Source organism: Callorhinus ursinus, unplaced genomic scaffold (genome assembly GCF_003265705.2).
Source record: "Callorhinus ursinus isolate GAN/ISIS: 27379988/994484 unplaced genomic scaffold, GSC_fseal_2.0 scaffold14, whole genome shotgun sequence".
Taxonomy (NCBI): domain Eukaryota; kingdom Metazoa; phylum Chordata; class Mammalia; order Carnivora; family Otariidae; genus Callorhinus; species Callorhinus ursinus.
This window is the reverse complement of record NW_027397076.1, coordinates 15978281-15999608: the sequence shown is the minus strand read 5'-3', so window position 1 is coordinate 15999608 and position 21328 is coordinate 15978281. Positions and strand designations below refer to the sequence as shown.

Sequence of the window (21328 nt, the reverse complement as noted above, 5' to 3'; positions counted from 1 at the left end):
GCTCAAAATATTAAAGCAACCCAGTATTAAGAATTGTAGATTTCTTTTGTAAGTAAGAGTTGAATTGACTTCAATTCATATCTAAGTAGCTCCTTGAACAACTCTCCAGTCTAAAATCTAGTTTCTGTTCGCTTCATTTAGCCTTAAACCAGATGAGAACCAGGGAGTAAATATAAGAGAACACGGAGTCCCCAAAATCAATGTCACTGTATTGTCATGACAATGTCATAACGTTGTGCTCCTATTGATGAAACTAAACCTAAAAGCCTATGGATCCTCTCTCCATAGGGTTGTTGGACTTCTGTGCCTGAAACAGCCTGGAAGAAACAAAGGGGAGAGTGGCTCCCATAGGCAAGTACCCAAACTGAAATGAGAAATAATAAATAAGAATTCAGGAATACATCAGTGGGAGGCCATTTAGTATGGGGTAAATAATTGTAAGCTATAAAAATCTGTAACAATCATTGTATTCTCCATAAAACTGCAGTAAACACAGTAACAATCACTGCATGTCCCCTCATCCTATGAGTGATAATCAATGTGAGGAGCCCAGGTCATCAAGAAAAGATTTACCGCTGTGCAGTATTCTCCGTTATCAAGTTGAGGAAGTCAAGAATGCACTGTAGAAATAGGTCTGCTGAAGTGTTATCAGAGCAATTAAATTCATATAACACTAAAAGAGAAATTATTAGCTATCCTTAAGATGTGGCTATCCAAATGTGTTCATTCCCATAGCATTTCAGATTGCTGAGTTTTTGCTTTAGAATTACAGACTTGCTAAAATTATTACTGGAGATCTCAGAATATGCAGTCAGCTACTGATGTTTCATCTGTAAACAAGCCAAACGCAGTCTGAAACCACTTTCCGCATTGCCCATGGCAAGGGAAGATGGTTATTCTTTCTGATCCACAGCCCCACACCAGGTCTGTAAATAATTAAGAGTTAACTCTTACGCAATAGTTGGTAGGATGGGTAAGGATCAATGCTTTTCTACACAAAACTACTTTCTTCATATGGGGAACTACAAAATAATGGAATTATAATGAGTCATTTCCGTGTTGCCATGGATGGATCAAGTTGTCAAATGGTAGAATCAGCACACCTTGAGCATGAGAGGAGCTTAATTGAGAGGTGATTCTGCATTAGTGAATCCTAGAAGCCACTTCTAATCACGAGAGTATGACATTTGGGTGACATCTGGGTTTTTCTTTTCAAATCTGCAAGTTATTTGTTCCAAAACACAAGGATGGACAAAATCTAGAATGTCTTTTGCAAAGTACTTTACAGCAATATCTTTGAAACCATGTCTCATTCTGTAATTGAAACCTTGCGGGAAGGGGCTTTGTTCTTCTTGTTCTTATGTCCTTATTTCCCTGGAATACACCAAAGCACTGTAATAAATAAATAAATACGTACATACGTAATGTAAGAAAATGTTAATGTATATTTAATTGTCTTAAGGAATAATCAGGGCATCTGGGTGGCTCAGTTCGTGAACCCAGGGTCCTGGGATTGAGTCCTGCATTGGGCTCGCTGCTCTGTGGGGAGCCTGCTTCTTTCCTCTGCCTCTGTCCCCCTCTCTCTCTCTGTCTCTCATGAATAAGTAAATAAAATCTTTTTAAAAAAAAGGAAAAATCAGAAGGTGATAAGCTTTGTGGCTTCCAAAAAGTCTCATAAGTAACTAAGGGGTTTTTTTGCTTTTCTTGTTTTTTTTTTTTTTAATAAAGAGGGAGCAGGGGGAAGGGCAGAGAGAGAGGGAGGAGAGAATCTCAAGTAGACTCACCTCTGAGCACGGAGCCCAACTTGGGGCTCGAACCCATGACCCCATGATCATGACCAGAGCTAAAACCAAGAGTTGGACGCCTAACTGACTAAGCCGCCCAGGCGCCCCATCACTAAGGTTTTTAAAACATTGTTTGTTTCAACCTGGAAAGCATAATAAGTAAACAGTAAACAAATTTCAATGTATAAACTATTCAGATGGGAAGGCTGAAATTCCTTATGTTAATTATCTGCAAAACATAAAGGACGCTAATGACAAGCGGTCTCTACCCAACTCCCGTGACAAATTAGAGGTTTTCATGTGAAATTTCAGATGCCTTTTGTCTCACGTCAGTCTCCCTCATTTGCAACAGACTGCACACTCTGCTCTTCCTCACTAAAATCCAACAACCTGCATGTAACTATCCCCTGGGAAAGGACAAAGGCATACCTTTGCTTTGGAAAAGCAGCACTTGAATTCAGAAACTGAACAACCCCAGTATGGTCCAGAGAACAGCAAGTCCAACAATGTCCCCTGGAAGCTTCCAGCAATGGGGCCTCTTAGCTGCATAGGGAAGGTGGAGCCATCCTGCCCAGAGGAGCAGACCCAAGGCTGTGGGGCCTCTTCTCAGCTCCCCCTGAGGAGTCTGTCAAGGAAGCATGGTGAGAACCAGGGGAAAATTCTCTACTTTGACCCGCAAGCCCCAGGCTGCATCTCTACCTCTCCCACCTTGAGGAGATTAAGGGGCAATGGCTGCAGGACTTCACACTCGCTGTCCCAGCAAGAGACTTTGGAAATGCCCACTGGGAAGAAGCCTGCAGGCTCTCCATGTTACCTTTCTAAGAGTCTACAGGGAAGCCCAAAGAATTCTTCACACTCCCTATTGCCCTTGAGACTCCAAGCAAGATTGCCTCCAGACCCCAAAAGGGCCCTCAACACAGCTGACTCATTTGAACCCCATCCTGCACTTCAGCCCATCAGTGAGGGGTCTCTTCTTTAGGCCTCTCTTCCAGAAAAAGGAGGCCACTCACCGCCCAGCCCCGCCACATGGCCCCCTGGTCCTCACGTAACACAGCTCCGAGCTTCCCGTGCTCATTTGGTGCGCTGCAAAGCAAATTAGGTCTCTGGGTTGCCATATTACCCCAAAGGCCAGGGCGTCCTATGATGGGACACAGCACAGGAAGTCACTGCTGAGGGGACACATACTTTTCAGGACATACTGGCTCCCGAGTAAAAGGGTACAGTAGTCTGGGAAGTCTAACTCACTTTCTTCTCCTAGAGAAGGTCAGGTTAGCAACGGCCTGTCGGGCTTTGGAGAGCAAAGATGGCCCTCTTGCAAATCTCTTCCCCATCTCCCCACTAAAAAGAAAATATCCAAATCATTTCAGCTAGGAACCTGAATTGCCTCTCCTTTCCAAAGGTCTGCTTGGGAATTCTGGGTGGAGTTGAGCAAAACTAAAAGGTCTATCTTTAGAATTGATTTCCGGGAGAAGCGCTGCATCCATCCAGGTGTGTATGTCTTTATTTGCTCTAGCGCCATGAAAACGGTTCATTATTTACTTTTCCATCCCTGATTCTGTTCTGACAGCGCAAGCCTGATGGCATGTTAATCAGGGCACTTTGTTTTATAGCCCCCGAGTCACTTAACATTTCTGGGTGAGAGAGTCTTAATTTCAAGAGTCTCCTTGAAGAGTACAGCATTTTGCTGCAGGTTTTTGGGGGGTGAAGTATGACAACCACACGCGGTCATGGTTTTCATTTTGAATTGCCAATGACTTGGCCCGTGGCTTCATTAGCATCCACTTAGTAATTGGTTTTCTCGGGCCGAGAAAATATAAAGGCCAGAACATTCAACAGATTTTCAAAGAGAACTTCAGAGGACAGGGATAAAAACGAGCAAGATGTGCTGTTTCAATCTAGGACGACCTTTAAAAGGCCTCCTCTGACAGACAGTGCCTTTACTTAGGAAGCAGGTAGAGGGTGCCACTTCCAAAACCAGCCCTGAATTTTCAGCATGGTCCTCAGCTTATGGCCCCGGATTTGCCATCTGTCCCAGGGATGAAAAGTCTCTGTGGCAGCAAGGAGCGGATCCATGCTCGATTTCATCCACCCCATTGGCAGGATTGGCAGGAAGGCCCCAGTTTCGTTTGGAAAGCCACAGAGAAATTCTCAGGAATTCGCCACTGCTTTATTATGGGACCTCAATCCTCAAGCACAAGTTTGCTGTTCAGAAGAGGAAGAAGGAGATCCATCGATGCAGTCTTTGTTGATTTTAACCCTAGTCGACCTAAAAGCATAAACAAAGGCTAATGATATTAACAAAGCCACAGGAAAACGCAAATTACTGTGTTAGTGTATCAGTGAGCTCTTGCTACAGGACAAACCACCCCAAACCTCAGTGGCTTAAAACAACAACCATTCTTGTTTCATATATACGTCCAAGTGTCTACTGGGTGTGAGTTGATGGAGGCTGGTCTCAGCTGGGTAGTTCCACTCCGCAGGTTCCTCATACTTTTCACGGAGACAGAGGGCTACCCTGGGCCTGTTCTTATTGTGGTGAAGGGAGAGGTTCAAGAGGACACGGAAGCGTGCAAGACCCCTTGAAGCCTGGGGTCAGCATCTGTCCTAATTCTATTGGCCAGAACAGGTCACATGACTGAACGCAGGGGCAGGAAATTCTGCACCACCAACAGTGGGAGAGCACGGAGGTGTTACTGGCAAAGGGTGTGGATACAAATTTGATGGATAGAATCATGAATACAAATCTACACGTGCAGACCAGAATAAAGCTCTAAAAGGATACCTAATTCAGATGTGTCAGAGAAAGGGGAAAAAAAAGTAGTCTCAGAGAAAGATGGTGATGTTGGTTAGAGTAGATCCCTAACAGGGTGTTCAGGGATTTTGTTCCTTATCCTAAGAGCAGTTTGAAACCACTCAGTGGATGGATATGATGGATACAGGGTGGCCATAACATTTAAGTGAGAGCAGACTCCAGCAGAACAATTAGAATGTCCCGATATGAGAAGTTAGTGGTTAGGCTCTGATAAACGCACTGAAGTTAGAAAAAAATATCTCATTTGCGGAGGTAGTTAGGAGGTAGAATCACCTGGGCTTTGTGAATAACAGACCGTTGGGGGTGAGGGGAAGGAAGTGGTCAAATACGACCTCCAAGCTTCTGGCCCGCATCCCTAGGTGGCAAATAGTTCCATTCACTGATCTAGGTAAACTTGTGTGGGAGGGTGAGGGAGGGGAAGGAGGGTGGGTGTGGAGAGGTCTTGACTTCAATTTTGGGCATATTAAATTTGAGGACCCATGGATCATTGGAGTGGAGATTTTGAGCACGTAGTTGATTAGAGAAGCCATCAGGGATGGAGATAGGTATCTGAGAGTTTTTAATAATGCTTCCTAGAGCAGGTAAAGTCTGTGTCCAGCTCTGATTATAAGATGGAGTTAGCAGACATACAGTTTAAGTGATGGGATGCATCAAGCCATTTGCAAAAGATGGCAAGCAGGTAATTGTTACTGACAGGCAGGATCTTTGTAAGACAATAACAAAACTAGTCTTGGTTAATTCAAAGGAACAATTTGGTCCAAGGGCTTGAGGCTTTAAAAAATTCTGTGGCATTCAATATATCATAATCACATATTACCAAATAGTGGAAGGTTACCGAAAATCACAACAGGGAATTAGACGGGAGGTAATTTGGACATCTTCGTGTCCAGTGATGACCCTGATTTATTCAATATTGTTGCTCCAGGACTTAGGGCAATACTTGGCATGTAATAAGACATGTTTGTGAATGAATAAGTGAAGGCCTAAGTAAGGATAATCTATGAATGAATATGTTAAATAAACATTTATATATTATCACTAAAAAGAAGCAGTTTTTCATCACTCACAGACCACTCATTCTATACTTTTTTAAGCATGAATCTTTGGTAACCAGAGAAGTTTCTGCTGCACAAAGATCCTGTCTGCCTGCTTTTTTTTTCTTTTCTTTTCTTTTTTATTTTTTAGTTTCAGAGATAGTGATTCATCAGTTGCATACAACACCCGGTGCTCATTACAGTTGCCCTCCTTAATGCCCATCCCCCAATTATCCCTTCCCCCAGGGTGTATCCCCTCCAGCAACCCTCAGTTTATTTCCTAGAGTTCAGCATCTCTTATGGTTTGCCTCCCTCTCTGTTTTCATCTTATTTCATATTTCCTTCCCTTCCACTATGTTAACCTGTTTTGTTTCTTAAATTCCATTCGAGTGAAATCATACGGTAGTTGTCTTTCTCTGACTGACTTATTTTGCTTAGCATAGTACCCTCTAGTTCCATCCTTGTAGTTGCAAATGGCAAGATTTCATCCTTTTGATGGCTGAGTAATATTCCAGTGTGTGTGTGTGTGTGTGTGTGTGTGTGTGTGTGTGTGTATACACACACACAACATATACATATGTATGTATATGTATATATATACACACACCACATCTTCTTTATCCATTCATATGTCGATGGACATCTGGGCTCTTTCCACAGTTTGGCTTTTGGGGACAATGCTGCTATAAATATTGGGGTGCAGATGCCCCTTCGGATCAGTCTATTTGTATCCTTTGGGTAAATACCCAATAGTGCAATTGCTGGATCATATGGTAGCTCTATTTTCAACTTTTTGAGGAACCTCCATACTGTTTTCCAGAGTGGCTGCCCCAGCTTGCATTCCCACCAACAGTGTAAGAGGGTTCCCCTTTCTCCGCATCCTCTCCAACATCTACCGTTTCTTGACTTGTTAATTTTAGCCATTCTGACCAGTGTGAGGTGGTATCTCACTGTGGTTTTGATTTGTATTTCCCTGGTGCTGAGTGAGTGGAGCATTTTTTCATGTGTCTGTTGGCCATTTGGATGTCTTCTTGGGAGAAATGTCTGTTCATGTTTTCTGCCCATTCCTTGACTGGATTTTTTGTTTTTTGGGTGTTGAGTATATAAGTTCTTCATAGATTTTTGATACTTTACCTGATAAGACATTTACAAATATCTTCTCCCATTCCATAGGCTGCCTTTAGTTTTGCTGACTGCCTGCCTTCTGTGCGGTCCCCCCTTCCTTTTCACGCGCTGCAGACTTTTCAGCAGCTGTTCGCTCCAAGGGCTGCTTCCTTCCAGTGGCTCCGTACCGGGCTGGGCAGTCATCTCACACAGGGAACGGGCTCTGCAGGAGACCCTGCTGTCCATCCAGCCAATGGGGACCTCACCTCAAAAAATGTAAATTTTTTTTTTTTTTAGGAAGCTCCATGCCCGTCACGACCCTGAGATCAAGACCTGAGCTGAGATCAGATGCTTGACCAACTGAACCACACCTGCACCCTCAAAAAATGTAATTTAAACTTTATTTAAATCTTACACTTCCTTAATGGAGGCCTTTAATCTGACTGTTACAGGGCATAAACCAGTATCTAGCCATCTATGCCCTATAGGCATTCAGCCCACCCTCGTTTTTGTAAATAGTTTCATGGAAACAGCCGCACCCATTCATTTGAATCCTGGCCTTGGGGCTTTTACTCGCTACAGGGGAGAGCCGCACCACAGTCCCTACAAAGACCATGTGGCCCACAAAGCCTCATCCAGCAGTTGATAGAAAAAGTTTGTTGAGCCCTAGTATATCCAGTGGAGAAACGCTTGCCTCTGTGCCTACCAGTCAGTCACAACCACCTTTTTGGCCTTGTAGGATAGACAGGAACCCTTATGCAAAAATACCAATTCTTCTTTTATTAGGGTGTTTTAACACATGGCATGACAATGAGGCGGATTCCTGTAAGTGAGGAGGGCCCAATCTACTCTCAGTTCTGAAATCAGCTTAGTGTTATGACCTGGATTTCAGGGTTTTCATGGTGAATTGTTTTTCTTGCTGTCATTCCCTCTCTCCCTCTGTAATATTCCCTTGAACTCACACTCACTCCAAACCTTCTCCTGTTACCAAAATAGGCCTTCTGGAAAAAAATCTTCATAGTTCATTCTTACTAAAGTGTGAAGGACTTTAGGCTTAAGGAATATCTGTGCTCCATCTTTCCAAGTAGAGCAGTGTATTCCTCCCTTTTAGCTTTCCCTGCACTTTATATCTAAAACACCACTGCATTTCTTTTACATTCATCTGCTTCCAGAGCCAAGACCTTCCTGAGGACAGAGACCACTTATATATCTTTAACTCTCTAGAACCTATATGACACAGCTAGAGTATCTCCAAAAATATTTACTAAAGGAAAAGATGGATAGAAGAAGGAAGATGGGCAGGCTGGAGGGCTGCGTGGCTTACAATGTCATTTATCAGTCCCTGATTTATTTGCATTTTGACAGAGGACATGACTTGAAACCAAACAATGAAGCTGCATTGGTGGGATTTTAAACATCAGGAAGCAAATGGGGGAGATTTTGCAGGTAGGGAGACCTTTCCAGCACCCCCTTAAAATCTATAACAGAAAGCTATCTGTCTCACTTCATTTCTCCGTCAGCCCTGAAGCTGAAAAGGGAAATGTACATCCCACATCTAGGAGAACAAAGACTAGGCTCCTTTGAAATATAGGAAGAAAGCTAAATATATTCAAATTAGCAAATGGGGTAACATCAGCACGAAAACCAAATGGTAAGTATTTGGAAGTCTCTTTGGAAGAAGAAATGAGACCGAAACATTGAATGCCAGTAAGACATCCCCCCAAGCTGGATCTGAAGTAGCACAGCCTAGTGTTAGGAGCTCTTGGAATCCAACTCCCTGGGCTTGAACCCTAGCTCTCCTTCTCTCTGGCAACATGGTCTCAAAACCTAAAATCTTGGAACTTTCCAGAACGCTCGGTGAGATGCGGAGGAGCACCAGCTGCCCAAGCTGCGCCCAGCAACGCGCTCCTTCCTGCTCCCCCACACCGCCCTTGGCCCTCTCACCGGCTGTAGAAAATGGTGAAAGAAGCCACTTACTATGATGTTTTGGGGGTCAAACCCAATGCCACCCAAGAAGAATTGAAAAAGGCCTACAGGAAACTGGCCTTGAAGTACCACCCTGATAAGAATCCAAATGAAGGAGAGAAGTTTAAACAGATTTCTCAAGCTTACGAAGTACTCTCTGATGCAAAGAAAAGGGAATTATAGGACAAAGGAGGAGAACAGGCAATTAAAGAAGGTGGAGCTGGTGGTGGTTTTGGCTCCCCCATGGACATCTTTGATATGTTTTTTGGAGGAGGAGGAAGGATGCAGAGAGAAAGGAGAGGTAAAAATGTTGTGCATCAGCTCTCAGTAACCTTAGAAGATTTATATAATGGTGCAACACGAAAACTAGCTCTGCAAAAGAATGTGATTTGCGATAAATGTGAAGGCCGAGGTGGTAAGAAAGGAGCAGTCGAATGTTGTCCCAATTGCCGAGGTACTGGAATGCGAATGAGAACTCATCAGATAGGACCTGGAAAGGTTCAGCAAATTCAGTCTGTGTGCATGGAGTGCCAGGGCCATGGGGAACGGATCAGTCCCAAAGACAGATGTAAAAGCCGCAATGGGAGGAAGACAGTTCGAGAGAAGAAGATTCTAGAAGTTTATATTGACAAAGGCATGAAGGACGGCCAGAAGATAACATTCCATGGTGAAGGAGACCAAGAACCAGGACTGGAACCAGGAGATATTATCATTGTTTTAGATCAGAAGGACCACGCTGTTTTTACTCGGCGAGGAGAAGACGTCTTCATGTGTATGGACATACAGCTGGTTGAAGCACTGTGTGGCTTTCAAAAGCCAGTATCTACTCTTGACAACCGAACCATCGTCATCACCTCTCACCCAGGTCAAATTGTCAAGCATGGAGATGTCAAGTGTGTGCTAAATGAAGGCATGCCAATTTATTGTAGACCATATGAGAAGGGTCGCCTAATCATTGAATTTAAGGTAAACTTTCTTGAGAATGGCTTTCTCTCTCCTGAGAAACTTTCTTTGCTGGAAAAACTCCTACCTGAGAGGAAGGAAGTAGAAGAGACTGATGAAATGGACCAGATAGAACTGGTGGACTTTGATCCAAATCAGGAAAGACGGCGCCATTACAATGGGGAAGCCTATGAGGATGATGAACATCATCCCAGGGGTGGTGTTCAGTGTCAGACCTCTTAATGGGGCCACTGAATAACACTGCTGGCATTTTATATGCAGTAGTGAATGAGTGAAGGACTATAATCATAGCTCACTACTTGCTATTGTTTTTGTTTTAATATTCAACTATAGTAGTGTTTTAAATGAAGAATAAACTCAAATATAAAAGCTCAAAAAAAAAACCCTAAAATCTTCATCTGTGAAATGGGGACGCAAATAGTACCCATCTAATAAGCTTTTGATGTGGTAAATAGAAAAACTCAAATATTAGCTTTTTTTTTAAGAAAGCATATACTCATTCATTCATTAAACACTTCCTGTATGTGAGTCACCAACTTATTCTAAGATATTCTGATCCCAGAGTGAAATGATCCATGCATGCAGCTCATCTGAGGTGTATGAACATTAGCGTCAATACAATATTATATCCTCCACAGACTTCTATTTATTTAAAACCATTTCCACCCCTAGCACTCTCTCTAAACCCTGGGTGACGTCAGTGAGGGAGAACACTGTCCCGGCAGTAGGACATAATAGGAAGGTATTAACTAGAGACTAATAAGTGGCATATTGGTTGTTGGGTGTTTTGGGTTTTGGTTTTTTTTTTTTTTTAGCTTTTTTGAAATATTTTACACTCCATAGCACCATATTTTACTGTATTGCTTTCCTTTTTTCTCCCAATGTTATCGAGAAATAATTGACATAGAACATGGTGTAAGTTTAAGGTGTATAATACAATGATTTGACATATGTATCTATTGCAAAACCATCACTGCAATAAGGTTAGTTAATGTCCATCACCTCACATAGTTACAACTTTTTTCCCTTGCAATAGGATAGACAGCATGCTGTTAGAAGAGGAGACTATGATCTCAGGGAGACTGAGCTGGGCATGGCTGGAAGGTGGCGGTGGCCCGGCAGCTACCTTTCACAGCGGGAACTGTGTGTGATTCTTCCACTGGCTTCTGAACCTCTAGAATAGAAGCTCCACGGAAGCAGGGCTCATGTCTGTTCCGTTCATTATTCTATCCTTAGTGCCTAGAACATAGCCTGGCGCATGGTAGACATTCAATACAAGTTGAAGGAAAAAAAAGAAGTCAATTGGTTAGTTTGTGAGGTTAGGATAAGCCTGGTAGGGGAAAGTGTTTGATCGCCTTTTCGTTTTGTATATTCTCCTCCAGCTACTTCCTCTGGCTCCTTTGAACCTTCTCCGTCTTCCCAGTCTGATTTGTGTTTATCTCTTCAATGTAGCTTGGGTTGCTGGGGATTTGCACAAGTATTGCTTGATCCCCCAGGCAGCATTTTGGCTTTCATCCAGCAAAGACAGTCACCTAAAAAGATGGGGAGAGTAGGCATTGAACAGTACCCGCAGCTGCCCTGGGGTCCAGAACACATGCGTATTTGGTGACTGTTACTGATCAAGTCCTAGATGTCACGGCATCCGGTGTCCCCCACGATGATGAGACTCCATAAGCTGTCTCTGTTCTGTGTTGAAACTGACTTGTCAGGAATGAGTCTGCTGTTTGTTCACTTGCATTCACAAAGGGGCTACTATGTAGTGAGTCCAGGGCAGTGAGCGACAGGCTCCCCATGCTTTCTGCCTTCTCAGTTGGATTCTAGAAAAATGGGACATTTGGGAGAAAGTTGACCTGGAAATAACAGTCACACATGCAAAGGAAACTTCCCAATAATCTTCTGAGACTCATAATGGAAAAATATATCCCACATTTCACTGAGAGAGCTACAGTTCCACAACTAGCAATTTCTCTCTTGGTTATTTTAGAAGGGCTTTTTTTTTTTTAAGACTGTTGCTAATTCTGAGTTTGCTCTTCTTGTATAATCAACCCCATAGTTATAAGCAAGCATTCCAAATTACACTGTATCTCTTGCATAGAGTAAACCACTGTGGTTTTTAAAATAGAATACCTACCTTTTCTAGTCACACAATTACTGGAAAGCCACCTGCTAGAAAAGGTATATTTACCATGAATTTTACTATCAGGCAAGGACTATCATATCTGAGGAATGAGGCCGCATGAGCTTGCCTGATAAGAAACCACTGGGCAACATTCATAGCAGGAAAAAGAATCAGATTATGCCTTACCCAAATTATAGTACCTTCAATAAGACTTTTACTCCATTAAGATACAACATATCACTATAGGGCAGTTGCTAACCCGCATAATCTCTAGCATTTTTTCATTATTTTCCTTTAAAATTTGCACCTGAGAATTAAAAGCCAACAGTCCTTGGTTTAAGGACTGCACAAAATGCAAATGATGCATTAGTCATATTTCTAAAGGAGGAGCTTTAATTATTCATCTTCAAACATTCCTGCCAAGATGAAGGTCACCGTATAATTACTGCTCCCACCCACTCGCCACTGGCAGGGAAATTGAGAGCAGCGCTCCTAAATCCTTGATTCATAGATCACCAGAGACAGAAAGCGTCTTGCCACAGTTTGTTTTCCACATAAGGAAATTGAGGCCCCAGGAAGTGACATGCCAAGGTGAAACGTAACGAAGGTCAGAGTTGGGAATCAGGGTCATAGGTGGAGTTCCCCTGCCACTCACTCGTACTGCCCCCTTTATGAGTGTCTGATGGCTGCTATTATAAATCACCACCAACCAAGTGGCTCAAAACAACAGAAATAGATGCTCTCACAGTTCTGGAGGGCCGAAGTCCAAAATCAAGGAACTGGCAGAGCTGTGCTCCTTCCGAAGGTTCTAGGCGAGGACCTTCCTTTGAAATTCCTCAAGGTCTTCCTTCACTGTGGCTGCATTTAATCTCTGCCTCTGTCCTCAGACAAACTTCTTTCCTCTCTGTGTCTCTTCCCTACCTGTCTCTTATTAGTCCACGTGTTAATGGATTTAGGGCATACCCGGATAGCCCAGAACAAGCTCATCCCTAGCTCTTTCATTTAATGACATCTACAAAGACTTTATCCAGATAAGATCCCATGCACAGGTTCTAGGGTTTAAGACATGAACCTATCATTCCAGGAGCTTCCATTCAACCCACTCTACTTCCTCTTCTACCCAAAGTAGTAACCATCATTATGTCAATTTAAAACAAACAAACAATACTCTAACATGGTTTTTAGTATCTTTTCTCCCTATTTACAAGTTTTATTAGAGTCAGACTTGGAATTCTGGAACTTGGAATTCTGGCTCCGTCGTTCACTAGCAATGCAACCTTAAGTAAGCTGCAGTTTTCTTGGCTCTATAATGAGAAAGGTGATTTCCACTTCGTAGGGTACTTGTGAAAATCTGTATGATGATGCATGTTAAAGTACTTAGGTGCTCAGTGTCAGCTGATTTTAAATTAGAATAAACTATTTGCCAAAACCAGTCTATTCCTTATCATGTGTATGCATTTGAGGTCCATGCGGGGACACATTTCCACCAGCCAAAAACTTTCCTGTCACCAACACGGAAGAGCAAGCTCACTGTTGAGTGTTAACACACGGGTGTGTGGCCTGCTCAGCAGTGGAGGGAGAATTCTCTAAATTGTTGCTGTCCTAGCCCACACCACGGACCTTTGGATCTTCAGCAGAGGACAGAATAAGGAGATGTTCTGGTACCAGAAAAGAGACAAAATTATTCCAGCAACTATGGGACCAGTCCCTTCGGCTATGACTGGCCTGAGGTAGCGCAGCTCAGGGTTAATGTGGTTGTGTTTGGTTTTGTGAATGGGAGGAGGGTAAAGAAGGAGGAGGGGAGCAGGGAAGCCAGCAAGCCAAGAGGGCTGCAAAGTCTGGGTCAGGTATCCAGTTATACAACCTCCTGGATCCAGAATTTTGTCCTGAAGCAAATCACGAGGATAGCCAAGCATCAAACAAACAAAGAAGAAAAATGCATCTCTCAAGGATGTTTGTTTAGTTGTGCTTTTCCAAACAAATAAAGGCAGCATGAAATTATACTGTATTTACACAGAGACAGTGGGTTGCCAGCCATACCCCAAACATTTGTGCGTTTGTAGTTAGTCCATCTCCTAGCTTAACCTCCCTCTGAGGAAATTAAGTATCAAAAACTTCTCTCCCCACCTGCCAGACAGGATGCCACTACCCCACACACAAGCCATTTTGTTTAGGGGAGGGAAATAAAAAATTCTGAATTTATTGCAGTAATTGCTTCTAGCAAATAATCAGTCCAGAACTAGACACAATGATTCTGCATGCATGCCATTTTTTTACAAGAAGCAATTCTATTTGAATAGCAAAAATAAGACACCCGTTTGGAACCATCAACACCCCCTCCCATCACGAGACCTAAATTCAAAGTCGTTCTGAATTCATTGCGTTAATGTCATTAATCCAATTCTCTGAACGAGCCTGGCTGACACAGACACAGGGTCCTTTACAGAGTGCCCAGAAATCTAGTCCACTGCCAGGCATGTCTCTTCATGTTACTATATGCAGATGTTCTTTCTTTCTGTTCCCCTAGGTCTTCATATCATTACAAATGTGATCCTTGACATTTTTATTAACCCATACCTTCTTCTTATGAACATAAAATATCATGTCCACAGAGATTCTGTTATGCCCTTCCAGGGACATGCCCACCTTTCCAGAATGAGCATCACTGGGTTTGGAACACTAAGGCAACAAAGCCAAGGTCAAGGCTCAAACCCTGTGCCAGCCAGTTGTCTTCCCTCTGCTTCATATGCGCAAATTGAATCCAAAACCTGACCTACATGCTCCCAAATGGATGCCTTATGTCAAAAGGTATCCTGGATAAGGGGAAATGAATAGAGTAATTTAACCACTTCTAATGAGGGGGGAGGGACTGATATTGCACTTTGCTATTGTAAATGCATATGATTATTTATTTATGACTTAGAATAGAAAAGCACATTCATTTGAGAACTGTCTGTGTATCATTCTATAGGTCAACTTGCCTATTCCTTAAGAAGCTTATTCAAATACCTGCTCTATATCAAGTGCTAGGCGAGGTGCTTAGGTTCTATAATATGTAAGACACAGTATGAGTCTTCCCTTCAAAAGGGAAATCATTATAAAGTAGAAAGACAAGGTGGGGGTGGAAGAGGGAGGGAGAGAGAGAGGTGGCTTTTCCTGAACAGATCAGAGCTGACTTCTGGAGGAAGAGTGTCCAAGCTGGAATTTAGAGATGAAGGTGGGTTTGCCAGGCAAAGTGGAGATAGGCAGGCCGATGGCAATACCTGAGCCAAGGTGTGGAGACGTGACGTGCAAGGCACATTTAAAGAACAGTGAGCAACTTGCTGTCACTGGGGTACCAGTTCTGCAGGAGTTCATGGCAGGAACTGACAGTGACGACTCTGGCTGTGTGAGGGTTCGCTTATGGTTTCATCTACTCAACAAATATTTATTGAGTTATGTTATTACAGAGGGATTTAGAATAGGAGCTAGGAGCCTAGGGCACAGGGGGCAGATAAGACATAAATCTGTGAAGTAAGATACTTCTCACAAGGGAGGACAATATCAGAGGAGTATTTCATTCATTCATGTGCATTAAGAACGATGGTTTAAATACTAAATGAGTACCCACCACATCAAGAAATAAGACATGTCTCTTGTACTGAAGGAGCCGGCAATCTAGTGGAATAAAGAGACACATAAATAGAACGTTATATCACAGTATATTCAGTAATCAACATAATAGCTTTTATTGACAGCTTGCTAAGTTCCAGTCACCGATCTCAGTGCTTTAAGTTGATTAACTTCAACTGTCCTCACACAATAGATAAATATCATTATTGTCTACATTTCACAAATGGCAACATCAGGCCCACAGCGGTTATTAACTTGCTCAATCACAGCTGAGATTAAAATCCAGACAATGTCTCCACATTCTTAACCAACACTCCAGAAAACTACAGAAGCATAAGAGATAAGCCAGCCTAGACGTGGCCGGGAACACGAGTCCTTCTAGTCCACCAACAGTTGAACCCTCTCTGAGGTCTCCGGGGAATATGAAGATAGCTTACAGAATCTCAGGAAACTACCAAACGCCTAATATTCACCAGATTGTGAAACATCTAGAGTTCAAACTCAAGGGTAAACCTTTTCCCCAAAGTCCAACTACGTTACATTTCTCACTCATATTGTTGTAATTTTTCCAATCCGCATCCAATTCAGGCTCATCTAGCCCTTAAATACCAACTCTCTCATTATATGCTTGTAGGGTCTTTATCAAGAAAAGGATAAATTTGATAGGGAAGTGGCTAATATTTCTTTTCAGGGGTCCCCTTGTAGGGCTCCCAGTATTTTATATTATCTAATGGTTTTTGAATAGCACTGTGAAAATTCCTGGCTGTATTTGCATATTGTTCACTTATTATGTATCAGTCTCAACATTCTATACCCAATGAAATTAGAATATATTTCCCATTCAAATTACTGTAACTTTTCCAATGCCTACCTAATTTAGCCCTCTCTATCCTCATAACCACCATAAGTATTGGGTTGGAAAATAGCAAGAAGGGGAGAGTTCTAAGAAGTTGTAACTCTAATGATCTTATTATGAAACCTCATCATAAATAGGTGATAAAAAAATAAAAAGTTACAGGACATCACAATGCCAAAACATGACCTTGTTCTTGGAGAAGGAAGTCCGAGATGGGGAGATCTGTGTCAGATAGGATAGCATTTGCCTGCAGGTAACAGATTTCAACTAGAATGACCTAAATGAGTAAAGGGTATTTTTTTTTTTTAATTTGAGAGAGAGAGAGCAAACAAGGGGGGGCTGGCAGGGAGGGGCAGAGGGAGAAGGAGAGAAAAGAATATTGAGCAGGCGCTATACTCAGCCCAGAGCCCAACGCAGAGCTTGATCTCACGACCCTGAGATCATGACCCGAGCCAAAACCAGGAGTCGGTCAATTAACCGACTGAGCCACCCAGGCACCCCATAAAGGGTATTTCTCTTGTAATATGACCAGAACCCAGGCCAGAGCAGATGTCAGCAACCTGCCAGACTCCTTCTGCGTTCCTGTTCTGCGTTACCTTTGCAAGACCCCTGGTATACTTTCAGATATCAAGCCACGTTCCAGACAACAGGAAGGGCGAAGATCAAAAAGGAAGAAGGTAGCCAACTCTGTCCCCTTCGAGAAAAAGGGTTTCCAGAAGCCACATCCTGCAACTCCGGTTTAAATCTCATGGCTGTATTTGAGTCACGTGGCTCTGCCAACTGAAGGTGGAGCAAGTCAGCGCATCACCCAAGCAAAGCAGGGTCTTCACAGCAAGAAAAATGGAGAGCGTGCCCATTGGGTCAGGCCCCAGCAGTGTCAGCAACATTACACGACAGTTTTCCCGTGAAAATAAGAGAGAGAGAAGAGCCGAGAAAGGGCAAATCCAAACAGCTTTTAAAATTCAAGGGAACACAGATAATTCGATAAATATCAGCTGAATTTTATCTAAGTATTTTCCCTTTTAAATTAATAGATCATCCTCCATGGCCCTAAATCTCACAAGATGAGGAGTTAGACAGGCTTGGGGAGGGCAGGGAGAGGGCAAAGCACTGTCAGCTCAGCCACCAACGTGTGCACTGTTCTGTGTCGAAATGATGATCCATTCCCTGTTTCCAGAAAATAAATTGCAAAGTAAAGGAATATCAGGTAGATACACGGCTGGGATCACGAGAGGCTTATGTGTATACTTTAAAAACATGTTTGTCTGTTAGGAAATGAGCCACTGAAGGGTCTGAAGCCAGGAGGGACTCGGTCACACATACATGTTGGGGAGCTCAGGTGACAAGGGTCGCTGGTGGCCGCATCCGTGGATCCTGCTCACCCCTGGGGCAGTGTCACTGGCACATAACTTGCACTTCTGTGCTTGAGGGCTTTCTCCTGATACACCTCTGAGTCAGAACACTTCAGGGATGTTTGTGTTGACATTTCTAGGTGAGCTCCCCTGTTTGGGGGTTAGTCAAAATCATGAGCAGTCAGTAAGATTCCAAACGGTGTTGCGTACATGGCGGGGGAGGAGCCGGGGTGGGGGGGGTGTCATCACAGCCCGCCTGGGCCTGGAGCCTGGAGTGGCCTCCAAGTCCTTCTAAGAATGCGGGCATAATCAGGCTGCCGGCAGACACTTCCAGATGCCCAGTGGAGGTCTCAGTGATGTCCCTCCCTGCGTGCCAGCTCGAAGCCCTCTCCTTCCATCTCTGGAGCACAGGTTCTAGGAGCAGAGGAGGAGTTCTCTGGTGCTCACCTTCCCTGGACTTGAGCTGTTCCCTGGGGGTCTCCTGGTGTCCGATGGAGCTGCCGATTCCCTGTGCCACCCACTTCTGCTACTGAATTCAGGTCCCCCTTGCTCAGCCTCCTTTCATTGCATGCCTGCTACGGGATAGCCATTGTAACAAGTAGGGGAGGAGGTTTCCGAAGTACTTCATAGCTAGTAAAACACGTGCCCTAACCACTTAGAACCAATGCCTCACCAATTAGGACAGGCGCCCGCTGTGAATTACTGGAGCCAGCTGAATAGCCGTCTTGGAATCCGGCACTAACTTGCAGAGATGGATAAGGTATGGGCCTTCTCTCAAAAGCTCCTCTTGTCAAATAATTTACCCCGGGAGTCTAGGACCTAGAACGGGTCCACCAGTGACAGGTACCATCGTGGGGCAGAATGTTCTCTCTGCTCTGGGGGGCGGCTTCCCATCTTCGCTGGAATGCCACCCCCACCCCGCTCCTGGGCTTCATACTAGCACCACTGTCTTCCCTCCAGGGTGGTGGCAGGTGGAGGCACAGGTCTCGGTGACAACAGATCACTGTTAGAGCAGACGAGAAGCAGCCTGAGGACTAAATCTTCCACCCCTTCACCTCAGTTGTGAAAGAAAAGAACAACTGTGCTCTCCTGGGTACATCCTCCATGATTCTGAGGGTGAACTTTGAAAGCTAAAGATTATTCTTCAGGTGTTTTGTTTTGTTTTGTTTTTAAGATTTACTGGAGAGAGAGAGAGAGCAGAGGGAGGGGCAGAGGGAGAGGGATAAGGAGAGAAGCAGACTCCCTGCCGAGCGGGACACCGGACTCGGCCGGATCCCACCCCGAGATCATGACCTGAGCGGAAATCAAGAGTCAGATGCTCAACCCACTGAGCCACCAAGGCGCCCCCTTCCTGGTAGTTTTTAAACTGGTCTTCTTTTTAGCGGAGCCCTTTTTACAAAAGCATCTTTGTTTGGAAATCCAGTCCAGGTGGACTGCATTGCTGGAAGCCAGGGCGGGGCCCACAGGCTCACCTTCTAGGCACCCCCAAAAGCCCCCGGCCCCAGGCACCCCCGCTGGAAAACCACCAAGTTCATTCCTCATCCACAAAGGGGGAAGGTGAGACTCAGAAAGAAGTGACCTAGCTGTGGTTTCAACTGGTTCGAGTCAGACAAATGGAGTCTAGGCTTTTGACCACTACCCACCCCCTCCCCACCCCACCCCCCCACTCCCGCTCGCATCAGCCACCCCTCACCCCCCACCCCAGCTTGCATCAGCCACCCACTGCAAGCACAGTCAGCAGCGTCTGTGTATGGGGCCCGGAAGCCACGAGTGAATAAATCACAGCTAACATTTGTTTGCTCCTCACTCTTTGGAGATCCCTGTCACCTCTACCGCCTTATACAAGACAACAATCCAAACGAATACCTGTTGTCTCATAGGACGTAATAATGCAAACCAACCAACCAAGAGGGGTTACAGGATCTACTCAAGGACAGGCCCCTATAAATGAGAGCTAGTTCTAAACACAGCATCCCCTGAAAGGCTCTAAATAGGTTAACACCTAGAGTAGTGTTTCCCAAAGCCTGGTGGTCCCAGCGCAGGAGCTTCCTTATTAACCTGGGAAATTGTCAGAAATGCAGATTCTGGGGCCCAGCCCAAACCTTTGAAATTAGAAACTTTAGGGGTGGAGCCCCTCAAACAGCAATCTGTTTTTTTAACAAGCCCTCCAGGTGATTCTGATGACAACCAAAGTTTGAGAACCCCCATACCAAGGAACAAAGTCCTATTTCTATCTCCCATCCAGCTCTATGGTGGCCCTGTTCTGGAGGAACCCTCAGGAGAGTAGGTGGGAAATGCCCCTTCCCATGGGACCTCAGACCTGAGCAGGACCTGGCTCTGCCTGCATTTATGTCTGGAAGGAGCCCAGGAAAGTCTGCACCATGCCCGGTGCTTCTAAATCATACTAATTGTTCTTTGTTGTGTGCCTAGCATCATAGTAAATACCACCTACGAAAGATATGCAACATCCTCCACCATACCCCTTATTACCCCCTTCTCAAGGGGTTTAGAATAGAGTCCCTAAGTCTCAAAATCATAGTGCACGCAATGCTTCTCAAGCTTTGATGTGCAAATGTGTCACCTAAAGATATTGTTGAAATAGAGATTCTGATTCAGCAAAACTTAATATTTAATACAGATAATAAGATTGTGGGATTCAATAAAGACTTGAAATCTCCTTCTGAATACTTGTGAATCTTTCCCAAGGCCCTAAAAATTATCCCCAGAGTTAGAAAAGCAGAGAGAAATTGCTAAGACCAGAGACCCCAATGATTGCAGTTCAAATTGGACATAATAATTTACCACCAGGCAATTGAGGGCTAAGAGTTGTGAAGCTGATTTGTCCCTAAGGGAGATTCCACCTAATCTCCCCTTTAAAAAGATCAATAAGGTGGTCAGAACGAGCGAGATAATCAGCTAGACAGTTGCCTTTCAGGGTTCCAGGAGGAAAAGTCCCCCAAGCACATCCTTTGTAGTAAATGCTGCTTGCGTAATTGCTTTCATTTGATGGAAGTATTATGCAGAGGCTCCTGATGAATTTAATAGAAAGGAGATAGACCCAGAAGACATCCATTTTGTATATTGAGACCATTTCACCTAAACCTAGGAGACAATTCCCAGGTTTTTCTGAGTTAGCAATGACATAAAAAAAGTTGATGCAGATGACATAAAAAAAAATCAAGAGGCCAGAATCTAATCTCTGCTTCCTGATCATCACAAAAATGTGTTACTGGATAATGACTCTCTTCGCAACCTAAAGAAACTCCCTCAGGACTATTTTGGATGATGGCCAATAGGGACAAAAAGCCCCAGAATAAAGATGGGTAATATGGATTGATGGTCCCCTATTTCAGGGTCTTCCCTGCCACACCTGGGGATTATCAGGTCAATGCCATCTCCATGTATCATGTTTGGTCAGGCTACTGAAGTTGCACATGTTGGCATGGTTTATGGCGACATGGTATAAACATGACATTCTGTCTTAAAGGAATTACTGGACATCTTTATTACATTTAATACATCTCTTTAATTGATAGGGGGGAAAAAAGCTAAATAATACTCTAGTTAAAAAGCAGGACAATATCAAGCAATTGCACTACTGGGTATTTACCCCAAAGATACAAATGTAGGGACCCGAAGGGGTACATGCACCCCAATGTTTATAGCAGCAATGTCCACAATAGCCAAACTGTGGAAAGAGCCAAGATGTCCATCTGTCGATGGACAT

At 43.9% G+C, this 21328-nt stretch overlaps 1 protein-coding gene and 1 pseudogene across 1 annotated transcript in view; both read left to right on the top strand.

Annotated features, from left to right (window-relative positions):
- Nucleotides 1-2313: 2313 nt before the first annotated feature.
- The window catches only part of PLEKHG7 (pleckstrin homology and RhoGEF domain containing G7), a 53219-nt gene continuing 34204 nt past the window's right edge, over nt 2314-21328 (top strand). The window contains 3 exon segments of the mRNA XM_025881219.2: nt 2314-2829; nt 3238-3272; nt 18013-18140. Of these exon segments, the coding sequence (XP_025737004.2) occupies nt 2314-2829; nt 3238-3272; nt 18013-18140 (679 nt within the window).
- LOC112831122 (dnaJ homolog subfamily A member 1 pseudogene) lies at nt 8691-10030 on the top strand (annotated as a pseudogene).